General features: G+C 35.9%; 1 protein-coding gene across 1 annotated transcript; it reads right to left on the reverse strand.

Annotated features, from left to right (window-relative positions):
• Nucleotides 1-668: 668 nt before the first annotated feature.
• On the reverse strand, nucleotides 669-6,811 carry LOC130644892 (uncharacterized). The gene is made up of 8 exons (XM_057450672.1): nucleotides 6,690-6,811; nucleotides 6,290-6,414; nucleotides 5,063-5,544; nucleotides 4,445-4,653; nucleotides 4,171-4,371; nucleotides 3,616-3,863; nucleotides 3,034-3,212; nucleotides 669-2,174 (listed from the first exon to the last, which is right to left on the reverse strand). The coding sequence occupies exons 1-8, from the start codon at nucleotides 6,792-6,794 to the stop codon at nucleotides 1,837-1,839; spliced, it is 1,887 nt and encodes a 628-aa protein (XP_057306655.1). The 5' UTR covers nucleotides 6,795-6,811; the 3' UTR covers nucleotides 669-1,836.
• Nucleotides 6,812-12,895: the final 6,084 nt, after the last annotated feature.

Below are 12,895 nucleotides of genomic sequence, written 5' to 3' on the forward strand. Positions count from 1 at the left end.
CCGATAAAGCTTTTCCCTTTAATAAAAAAAACAAAAAAAAGAAGGCTTTTTCGGCATCTCTAATTTCTTTACAAATTTTCGCTGTCTTCCGCACACCATGATCACGTACAAGTTTTTTTTTTAAAAAGTACATTTCAACTTATATAAAAATACAAATCACGAACAAAAAAATTCTTGCAAGAATTTTACCAGTTAACAATTAATAGTCTTCATTATCTGTTTTCTGTTTCATAGATATAAATGTAATTATAGTAGCTATGATTTAACTTAAACTTGAGGGAGAGCCTACTCATTAACCGAGATAAAACCCTATTTGTCTTTTTTTTATATAAATACATATGTAATTTTGAAAAAATCTTGTACGTGATCATGGTATTGTGAAGCCACCGAAAATTTGTGAAAAATAGACGTCTTGTTTTTGTGCTCCGCCCTTGTTATTTTCAAACTTAAGATATCTTAAAATTCCTAAAGATCTCAGAAAAATATATCGTTGAGGGAAGTAAATCGTCGAATTCCAATCTTTTCTTTTTAATTATGGCAAATCATGAATATATTTTATCTCCTTATATTCTAATAATTTCAGAATCTTTTCGCGAAAAGAAGTACACGCATAATGCGAAAGTTTGGGCTGCTCCAACATAGTGCAAAACATTTAAATACTTCGAGTGTTACAAGTTTTATTGTGCATTTTTATTTCAGATATGAAAATAAATTCCAATCATTAAAATACTTAAAAACAGTATAACCATTTTTACGTGTCACACATTGAAATATTTTGTAATAACATCGGAACAAAAATGTGAGACAAAATTTTTGTCGCAAAAATTATTCGTCACCAGATTTCGTCACTGTCATCCATTTTGTTCTTGTTTAGATTTTTTTCGATGAGACGGTACAAAACATTTAAAACAAACGCTGTGAGTATGCTAAAATTTCGTCACTTTTGTCCAACATTTTTTTGTCCGATATTATAAATTGACAGTAACAATAAGAAATTTCTCCTAGTGAGATATTTCAGTTTAAACATTATAAAATTTGTGTATCTATAGTTTAAAATATTTAATACACTGAACAGCCAACAATAAGAAACAAATATATAGTTTACACAAAAGTTATATATAGTTTATAGTTTAATTATAGTTTACACAAAAGTTATATATAGTTTATAGTTTAATTATAGTTTACACAAAAACAATACGTTTAAAATTAATTCTTATTTATACGCTAAAAGTTGTCCGGGTCCTGCGTGGTAATTATGCTTGTCATAGCAAAAATAGTTGCAAAGTTGAAAATGTTTTGTCTTGAAAAACTTTTCTTTATTCCTTTTACTTTATAGAAATTTTACCAGTCAAAATTATTACTTACTGTTGTTCTGAAATTCTTTAAAAGAAAAAATCTTTCTTAAATCATCAAAATCAAAAAATGTACAAGACAAAAATAAGAAATATGAATATAAAAATGTTAACATAAATGTGTATATACTGGAAAGTAGTACAGTAATTACAGCTAGAATAATCTTTTTGAATAAACAGTTTTTGGTTATTGCTCTTACAACAATTTTATACTTCTGCACAACTGAAAAGATATAAGTTTAAAATATTTGTATTACAAAACAATTAGAAATATAGGTATACGTTTAAATATTTTATCAATTCATTTTTACCTAAAGTATGAAATAAAGGTGCACTTACCATCTAACCAGTACAAAATACACTTATTGGCGTAAAATCTCATTGGATGATGCATGGGTGATAATTCCTTCGTGGTGCAAATTAATCAGGGAAAAAATATTAAAATATAAAAGAATTATATTAAGGATATATATCAACACAGTTTTTATTTAGTGATCCAGACAGAATCCATCGTTTTCTTTTTATTGTTTTGAATCCACTCCCATTTCATAGCTGTCGCATTGGCAACAGTGACAACCCCATACCCATACTCATTCTGATGAAACATAGACCATGGCTTGTCAAACCAAATATCTAAATCTATTTTTTTTCCAGCAGATCCCACAACGATGTGAATAATACCATCATCACGACATTGGTTTTTGTAAACCTTGCACGTTCTCTCGTAAGAATGGTAATGTGACCATAAAGCAAGATCGACTTTATATTTGTACAAAAGATCTTCGAACAAGCGCTGCATGTTCAGTGCGATCACATAATTGTCTAAAAAACAACAACAAAAATCAGATCAAATAAGATAAGAATCTACAAGACAGTATATACAAATGCAGTGTAATTCCAATGACACTCACCACCTCATTGTTAAAAGGGATTTTTGCTTAGTGACATATTTTTTAACCAACCAAAATTTTTACCACTTTTATTTTTTCATTTTTTTGCTTTTCCCTTGTATATTAAGAATTAGAATGCCTTAAAAATAAAAGAAAAAAAAGTTTGGATAATTTTTTTGGTTTACATTTCGAGTTGAAATATAAAAAGGGAATTTTGCTAAATTCTTTTGCACACAAGGTAAAAAAAAGTTACGGACCTTTTTTATTGACTCTTTTTGCCGATAATGTAACTTGCACTATTTTTTAATTTCTCTTGAACTGATCACTCGATAACTTAAACCCCTGATAGCGCAAGCAATCACCATTGCATTTGGTATTTATTGGTATCAGAGACTGAAATATTCTCTTTATACAAAATTGCCTTGTTAAAATCGAAAAAAATTTTCTCTGACCAATAAATTTTGAATTTTTTTGCATGCTGTTATAGGCATGTCATTTTTATATCATTTTCTTAATCGGTAAAATACATTTTTGACACAAACTTTACTATTGGCAGTTCATGGAGGTACGATCCATCACATTAAACTATTTGCTTAGAACTATTCTGTTTCGACTATTTTTCCTAATCTCCTCAACTTTTATCAAACCAAAACAGCTATTCGATATCTTAAATAATTTTTAATCTCCTTAAAAGTCTGTATATAATTGACTACAGATGAATCAAAAGACGAAAACCATTCCACGCACACATTTAAAATTCATTTAAACTTCATATCATAATGCTTACAAACCTATATAAAGAGAGCTACAATACATTGCTCTGTGTCCTGAGAAAATCAGCCATGGAGTCTTTTCGCGATCAACACTTCTCAAATCATTTTCCAGCCATGTATACTGTCTTGAACCTGGTGTAAAATCGTGTTCTGTACTCATCATAACATAATGAACTAAACCATAATCAAAACTGTACCTAAAATATAAGCAGAATTCATTTATGGCTTGCTATTAAGTGAATTCCGACAAGCTCCCCCACTATTCCCACCTTTTGATGTCCTTCGTCTTGTAGATTGCAAAATCTGATGATAGTGAAATTATGTGTATCATACACTACATCTGTTGATATACCAGTAAAAAATGTCTGACATTACAGAAAACAAGCAATTCATGAAAGAAGTCAAACTTCTAACTTTGGATAAGGGTCAGGAAACAGAAGAAGACAAGGAAGTTAATGTGATGTACTGTGTTTAAAATTTTATTATTTGTTAATCCCCCTCGCTCTATATTTAGTACCCCTCCCACTAAGCCCCTGTCTAAGACCACTAAAATTTTACAAGCCTCAAGTACAGTACATGTTGATGCAAGTAAATACCCACCACCACACTGCATTACCATTATCTGGCATATGGAAACGTTTGAACATCGGAACTCCACACTCACCACCAGAATCTTGTCCATTGTTACCCCACCTTGGTCGAAATCCTCCATCACCTTTCGCCCCACTCGGGTCATGTTTGATACCGCCAGTAAGGTGATCTTGCTCGTGGTTACCAATACCAATCATATAAGGAAGAAGCGTAGCATAGGGTTCAATCAACGTCATCCATTGATCCCAAATGTAAGCCTACAAAATAAATTATTATTATAAATTAATATTACTATTATGAATTACCGTCATGAAACCAACAAGGAATTAAACAATTTCTGATATGAAATGTCCTTTGCTTTCTTCACGTTGGCAAATTTGTGTTTCATGTGAGCAATTTATTTTTTGTTTTTTGATAAGACTGTCCCATATGAGTAAAATTTAACGAGAAAGCGATTGCAAAACTTATAGAAAAAATTTATCAATGTGAATTGAGAATTTTTGTCAGCAATTGCCGAGTGCCCACGTAACAAAGCAAGACTGTTATACTGTACTTTACACTTACATGACCTTCAGCATAAGAGATGTCACCATTATGAAGGACAAACCGTAAACTTTCATCTTGCTTTATTTGACTTTGGATAAGCTCTGAGGTTGGAACAGCTGAGTATGGTGCAATCCCCATATCTCCATAAGCAATAAACTTGTATGATGTTGGATCACCAGCAGGGAGCGCAGTTTGAAAGTGAAACATTGCGCTCATATGCTGTAAATAAAAATAAAACAAAGTATTCTGTATTATTCTTTTAATAAATGTGAATATAAAATATCTGACATACATCTTTTGTTCCAAAAGAGTAATAATACTTCGTGTTCAGTCTTAAATCAGAGAGTAGCACATCATAAATAAAACCAGGATTCCAAAATCCTGAGGAATTTGCAGGTGATTCACACATATCACTGGCACTATATGTTTTCATGTCAACTTTATACACTGATTGGCTCATGCTTGTTGTCAGTCCATACCTCACCACAGCTGCCTCATTTCCTACAAGACATAAGTAGTGACCTCTGTCTAAAACATGACTGAGGACTTGTAATATTGCCATAAAATTATGCTTTATAACAGCAATTACATGTTTTAAAGCTGGTTCGTGATGTCATAATAATGCATAATTTGCAAAGCTTTAAAACCAACATAGAGGTAGGCTTTAAACTTATCTGACTTATCTGATCTGTGCACCTAAAATCGGAAAATTCTAACAAAAGTTTTCTGCTGAAATTTTAGCTCAAGAATAATATGGGTTTAATGTTTAAAGTTTTTTAAAAGTATTCCAGAAAATTGGATCAGAATATTGCCTACTATTAAAGTAGAAAGTTAATTAAGAGCAAAGTAGTTCCAAGATTACAAATTATACTGATTGTAAAGCTTAAATAATACAATGCAAAATCATCACCTTTACCAGATGTCCACATAACTCTCATTTCTGATGGATTACCAGTCAAAGCAATATGGCCTTGCAATGGGGCTATTGCTCCACCAGTAAATGACAATTCATTACTCACAGTGACAAGTTGCGAATAACCAATGCTGCGGAAATATTTAAAGACACAGTTTGTTCTCATATTGTATACGGTAACTTGTTTACCACCATAGCCAAGTGACCATGTTTTACTAACTGTTACAAAAAAATAATCCAGATAATGAGTTAGGCTGTCATCCACTGGACAATAAAAAGCAATAAAATCTTTTTGTTGTGGGTTTATAATATTCTGCCATGTAACATTAACAATGCCACCATTCTCTACAGTTATTGGCGAGACTTTCAAAATTGCACCAGAGTCTTTACGTGAGATGCGAGTGACAAAAGGTTTAGGCAAAACAGCATCATAAGATTCTTTTTCTCTGTGTAACAAATTTCCATTTGCATCTGTGCTCCTAAAAGACATTAAAGGTGCACAGAACTTCTGTTATCCTGTTGTAAGAAACTTGACCTGTGGGTGACTGAAAATATACCAAACCGATTCCTCAAATTTCAATTTATATAGCCAACACATTGACATAAATATGCAATCTTACATAAAAATACGATGTGTGACAGGCATAGTGGACATCCACTATGCCTTTCGTTTTTCTTTGAATTTGTTCGTTTTTCTTCGAATTTGGTAAAAATTGCTTCAAATGCTAATCAACAAATAGACATCACAACGTCAATAACATTACAATGCTCTTATCACTTTTTCAGAAAATATTTTTGTGTATTAATGCATCAAATTGCTGATGTCATCAAACTTGAATGACAGACCTTCTCCATTGGTCTTCTGCCAAAGTGATTTTTTTCACAGACTTATTGACTAGTTAAATATAATATAAATCATAATACAATTTCAGAGCTATAAAATGGATTCAATAATATCTAATTGTTTGATTCTTTAATAAAAAGGATCTTTCCTCTAAAATTTCTATCATAAAAAAATAAAAATTTTATCCAGTTAACCATATTAATTCTGCATGAATAATACGATTAGTATATTACCAATATTAATAAGAAATATCCCTTTTAAACTTTGACCATTTAAGATTTAACATTTGCCCCAGTAAATGCAAGCTTATTAAGAGCATATACATACCAAATGCATTTTTTTAAAGGGTGGCCTAAACCAAAATATGTGATTAAACATACCGAAAATAGCTAGGTACTGGATGGTCCTTTCCAGCACTATGACAAATTGGTAATGAACAAAGAAAAAGTACTAATGCGTACAGCCTTGTTATATCCATCATTCGAGAGTTAAATAATTCGTAAAACTATGAATGAAAAACAACAACAAAGTATTAAATTCATTATAAATATAGACATGAATGACATCTGCTTATACAAGGCTAATTTTCAACATTTAAACAGACAAAAATTTATGCATATATAATACTTTAATTTAGAAAAACCAATCTAAAAATCAAACTTGCGAGTCCTTAACTTGATTAGCACAGGATGTGTTTCATGTCATGCACCCAGCAGGTTTAAGAGTGTGGTGTATCACTTGTAGCTCACAGCCAAGCAGGTATTTTTAACACTGTTTTACCTCATCATGGAAACACAACAATCGCTTCCACAAATATTTCAAGGCACAGCAGTAAAAAACCACATATAGAAATCTCACGTTTGCAGCTACTATCAATTTTATCATCTAACTGGATATAAGAAGAAATTATTTTTTTGGTCTGAAGTTGTGTTCCATTTCTTAGGAATTTTTTTGAGGAAATCTGGTTAAAAAATTGATCAACACTCTAGGTATAGTGCCCTAAGCATTTCCAAAGATTTAAAAGTAGGAAATAAAGACAAAATGGACAGTGTTTCTAAAATCTACACCAAAATTATGAAGAACAGAGGTATTATATACTTTTTAATTTTGAATAACTTATCCCGAAGATAACAGGAGTGGAATCCAGGGCGTAGTGCACTTTTCTCTATATATACTCCAAGTTTGTGTTTTTATTGGGAACGACTCGAATATGTTTGACATTTTTGTTAAAAATGATACTTCATCACCTCCCCTCCTCAAACTAATAGCTAGGTAAAAATTAAAAGCTTTTTTAAATGTGACATTAAGGAAGGACAATATTTAAGGAATAAAACGCAAAAGAAAACACCTATGTGGCCAACATTTACCTGTGTCCAAAAATACAGTAAAACAAAACAAGAAACTGTATATTCGTACGCACTTTAATATGACATAAAGTGCGTATTAATAGTGCGTAGCGCTATTCATACGTAGAAAAAAGGAAAAAGAATCCTAACCCTAACCCTAACCCTAAAGGACTTTACGTACGAATAGCGGATGAACATATACATACGCAAAAATGGGCAAAAGTGCGTACAAAATACACTACGACAAAACAAGCTCCACTGCGCGTTCAGATTGATTCTTTCGATTTTGTATTTGTTTTTCTTTTTCCGCGTAATCATGTGACAGGTACAGCATAATTCAGGGACCGTGGACCACTGCTTTTTCATGTTTGATATTGTTATATTGCGCCCTCATTTTGGTACGCGACTCAACATCATCCAATACATGAAGTAAGTAGGGTGCTTTTCCGCGTATCTATCATAAGTATATATCTTATATATGCATATACGACCTGCATAAAACGATGGCCCTGAAGGATCAGCTGCTACGCGCATTTATTTTATGCGACGCGCATTTATATTTTTGCAACGCGCATTTATTATTTTTGCAACGCGCATTTTTTTCGCAACGCGCATTATTTTTTGGAACGCGCATTTTATATATTTTTTTCCTACGCACTTTTTGTCATGTAAAAATTTTTTTGTTATAAAAATACAAAATAACTTATCAACATACAACGTTTTCTATCTTGGGAGAAACAATATATTTATGTCATTTCGCCATGCTGCAATGTTAAGATGGCGGATATACACGAAGCAGTTCATAGATATTTTGAAAATGGTCTTGATCATCAGCAAAAATTCACTGATCATCAACGCATGCGCCCGCAAACCGGTGTTGAGTCATGCATATTAAAGGTTATCATACAAAAAAAACGTTATCTTACAACATGGTTGTAAGATATAATAAAATGTGCGTCAACTGTCAATTAAAATTCGATATCTTCGGAACCGCAACTTTGATTGCATTTATGGCTGGCGTAAGTATCTCCTTACCTCTTATGGCTCTGGCATTAGTACAAGAATCAGAAAAGTAGGGGTCCAATGAACGGAGGATTAAAGTTCTGGAGGATCGTCTTGCTATCTTAATAAATGAATGAGCATTGTAATGACTGTGGGCGTATATTGCAGGCATGTGACAGATGCACCTGTGGTCGGAGGTTCCTGGTAAAGGGTAAAATGTCATGCTGGCACTGCTATAATGAGCATATCACGTACAATGGGGGTGGTTGTGTATATACGATGATATGCAATTCTCTGCAGTCGTTCGAAATATACAATAAACAGGATGATAAAATTTGAGAATGAGCTCGTCAGCCGAAAACTATTCTACTCATTTGCTGCTACCTTCACAGATATCGATGATATCAATGTAGATTGCATAACAGTTTCAGATGCCATCCCTGCTAATGGAGGTAAGGATTATTGGTACATAGTAGGGTACCATACGAAAGATCTCGTCGTTGCCCTGGGGGTGAAAACACCTAAAATCTGGTCCGCGCATGGGGTCACCCGGTACAATGGCAATGCAGTACCAGCAATGAGTCTCGATTTTGAAGAGTACCCTGATTGGGTTGTAAAATATTGACAAATATGGCAAAAAATCGAAGAGTTAATATCCGAAAAATTGACGATAGGCCCTGTGAAAAAGAACCGTTATGTGAATGCTAAACTCAAATACTACAAGGATGCAATTACCACTAAATTTTATGGTAAGCCAGTACCGTATGATGAGCCCTGCCAAGCCAGCGCTATTCTAGCCATTTCATCGGTATATGTACAAGGAAAAAACTACTACCCTCAGGTACATATTACGGAATGTCGGTACAAGAACTTTAGGAAGGAATGGCTGCTAAGCGAGGATTAAGAAACCATATTATTTTATAGGCCCTATTATATTATATATAATACTTAAGATCTATATTCAGTTGGGGACTCTACATAGTGCTTGCATACTGTACAGATTGTAGTTTTTTTAAAATTTCATCCTTCCCCTTTCCCTGCCCTTGGCAACTAGCTGGGCTCTCTCCTGTTCATTGATGGCATTTACGATCCTGTTAAAACGCTGCCGCATTTGCTCCTTCAACAGCATATACCTTTCCTTTTCCCTACTAATCAGGCTATGCTCGTGGTCACTGATAACACTGTTTGCCATTGCCTTGCTGATCAGATCTACAATTGAGTTGGGTTTCGCCTCCGCGAGTATCCTGATACTATCATGTTATTTGGACTTAACACGCAATCGTTTAGAGGCGTTCCGGAGACCGGCTGCCTTAGCACAAGCCAGGGGAACCCACAAATCCGAAGCCATAACTCCAATCCCAAGCCCTGACATAATCACACTTACGCCAAGCAGACCATGGTCGCAGAAGCGTACCCATGTATTATGCATTTTGAATTTTTTTCCAAGTCTATTCCGATCCTTTATTTCATCCCGGAGATATTGTTCTATCTCCTCTATTTTTTTAAGCCTAAACATTTCTCCCTCATCCTGATCAGAGCCTTGCGCAGGTGCACTCGGCACACTCGGATAAAGTTTGCTGATATCGCTCATCTTTATTCTATCAGAATGCACATGGTTGTATTGATAAACGTGACGTTCTTCTCGTGATGGTAGACGTCTGTTAGCATAAACTCCAGACGATCCGTGGAGCCTTTTAATGGAAGGTAAACAGGAGTATCAAAACTCCAGGTTAACATATCTCCCCAGGCTTTTAACTCCTTGGTAGGATGCAAGACCAGAACCTTGGATTTTTTGCCATCCAAAAGGCAGTCGTCTTCATCCAATTGTGGACAAATAAGTCTCAATTTCTGATATGTATCGGTCCTGTATAAACTGTCGTAGTCACCCTTTCATATAATACTTTTTTGTGAGGTCATAACGTAGGCCTAGGAGCTCCTGCAAAGGTCGATGAATCACCAACGAGTACCCATTGTTGACACGGAGCCTACAGTAGCCGTTTTTCATTATGAAAAGCTTGATCTTCTCCTCTGCCTGGCTGTTGACAATAGCCGCGATATCCTCTATCTTATACAAACCCTTCACAATCTCGATACGAGTCACCGTCTCATCAGGTCCCACTTTCCTGATCGTAATGTCATTGTCCCTGTATAGGTTCAACCATCCGGGCCTGATACTTATCGATTTCAAGGCTATACGAGTGTCTTGCCCAAGGTAAGTCCTCGAATATAGTACGCTTATCGCTATCAGTGATGTACAGTTTCTTCATTTGTTTTAAAACAAAAGATGAACATATACAAATACAACCCCAAAGCAAAGTACAAAAGTAACAGGGGGAACGGCCACTTGGTGTTACAAATTTGGAGCACCAGGACCTTTACGTGTCTACAGACTCCCATATCTCTGTAGTATTCCTCGAATTCAATAAGTATGCCATAAACGTTCCAACAACCTACCTTGATGACTCCGTTAATGTGAATTGGAAAGGTCAAACGTTGAACTACTGGAATATTCAGGTTAATTTTGCCACCCATTGCGCCACAACAGTCCTAGGCATTTGTACCAGGCACATGACGGGCTTTGTACCATCATCAACTCAATTTTCAAATGCCATGTCTATTATCATATGCGTCATATCCTAGCAAGAATGAAGGTACCTATGCCCTATGATGATGGCTTCTCACAGTACAAAAATCCCTACTCAACCTCTGGATACGCGCAGGTCTGTCGCGAATACGGTGCAGATGTTAATGCCCTGTATAAATTCAAGGCTGTCATTTCGTCATTGACAGATGGTAGATGGTGGCCGCAGGTTGGCGGTGATTGGGCCAAGTTTATTATACCCACAAGCCAAGGTCTGACGTCAGAGGGCCTGACCAAGCTAAGCGAAAGTATCAGGGTTTATTTGATCCTATTGCTAGGATCGCAAGCAGGTGCCAAAGCATACCTGATTGGATCTAATGCAGACAATTATACAGCAAGGCAAATTCTAGTACAGAAATTTGAGGCTATGGTAGAACGTCAGGAAAATGTAAGCTATGACATCACCAAATTTCAGAAGGTTTTACAGTATGCGAAGACCCCAGTGAACTTCGCCGTCATGCATGGCGTGTATATGTTATCCTCCGACATGAACTTGCGCATAGGCAAAATTGTCGGGTACAATAATAATATTTTAATTGCACCAGCCAACGCAATCATTGGCATCCGACTTGACTTGAATAACAAGCCGCTTATGAGGCATGCCGCACCTCCTCTATATACCATACCACCTACACCTCCAAAGCATGCTACAAGACATTTGATATCTGCCAAATCACCCCCTAGGCATACAACACCTATTACACCTCCCATACATACCCCTGATATACAGGTACATGTCACGCCCCATATACCAAGACCGCATTAATCACCATAGGAGTAGGTATCATCCTTGCATATATATGGCTTAGAAAATAGGCGCCTATCTCACGTATAGCACCAGCCCGGCAGCTCCTGCGATGGCCATATACAGATGTTTTGCCGCGTATGTAACGATGGTTGACGCTACTCTCAGAATGAAGGAGATTACTGTACCGATAATTCCAGGTAAGGCAGCACCTGCCTTGCCTGCAACAGAGAGTACAATAGTGCTTATCAACTGCCCAATACATGAGACTATACCGGCTATGGTTATCCCCTGTTCGCGGAACAGTATACGGAGCTTCTCCAGCTGAGTTGTGTTATCTCCGGCGGTTTTTAATAGCGTATCTTTGGTATGTCTGAGTTGGGGGTATATGTCAGTGGATAGTATAGCATGTGCTTCCCCTATAGCCTTCTTCTTATCGTTCAGATCCTTAATCTCTTTTTTCGCCTTTTCTATCTCATTCTCAAAATTAGCTTGTTGTCCTTCGTCTCCCCCAACCTTCTGCTTCTCAAGTTTCTTCACCCTACTCTCTGCATTGATATTTTCGCTGTCGTATAGGATCATCTTATTTTTCAGGCTTTTCAAGTTACCCATTAGCGTCTGAAGCTCAAGGTCAAGCCCCCTTCTTTCACGTGGGGTGATGCCACCTTCATCAGGCCCGACAAAGTAAGTGTCCTGTATAAGGCTCTCTGTGGCATCTACAAATTCATCGATCTCCTCCAGCGATTCCATCTCAATATGTTCGGCCTCCTCCTCTATTTTATTATGCCTTTCCAATAGGTTCTGGGCCCTAAATTGACCAACTTTGTTGGGTGTAACATAGTCGACAAACCCCAGGGCTTGCAGGCGATTATTACCCAGGAGCGTTTGTATCTGACCAACAGTTTTTAGGCTACCATCTTGATTTGTAACCACTATTTCCTTGAAGTTTTTCTTACCCTTCACTATCTCCTTAACGATTAGTTTATTCCCCTTGTCTTCCCTGAACATATCATAATATTTCACATTAGGCTGTAACCTCAATTGTTCTGTAAGACGATCGTGAAGGCCATCGATCTTTGATTTTAGTAACTTTTACCTCTGCCCTGAAAGATCTCCATGCTGTTGTTCTGTTGAAGGCCCCGATATTCCGGGGAGTTTTGGCTCTTCGGGGAGTTTCGTAGTATCATTGGGCTTATCTGGATGGCCTCCATCCTCGTCATCATCATCAATATCAATGTCAGGTACAAATACT

This window comes from Hydractinia symbiolongicarpus, chromosome 5 (genome assembly GCF_029227915.1).
Source record: "Hydractinia symbiolongicarpus strain clone_291-10 chromosome 5, HSymV2.1, whole genome shotgun sequence".
NCBI lineage: Eukaryota > Metazoa > Cnidaria > Hydrozoa > Anthoathecata > Hydractiniidae > Hydractinia > Hydractinia symbiolongicarpus.

Coding starts and splice junctions, on each gene's coding strand:
- LOC130644892 (XM_057450672.1), bottom strand. CDS start 6,794: ATGATAAAATTGATAGTAGCTGCAAACGTGAGATTTCTATATGTGGTT. Junction 4,654..5,062: donor TATGTGGACATCTGGTAAAG/GTGATGATTTTG, acceptor TATGTCTTGTAG/GAAATGAGGCAGCTGTGGTG. Junction 4,372..4,444: donor ACTCTTTTGGAACAAAAGAT/GTATGTCAGATA, acceptor TTTTATTTACAG/CATATGAGCGCAATGTTTCA.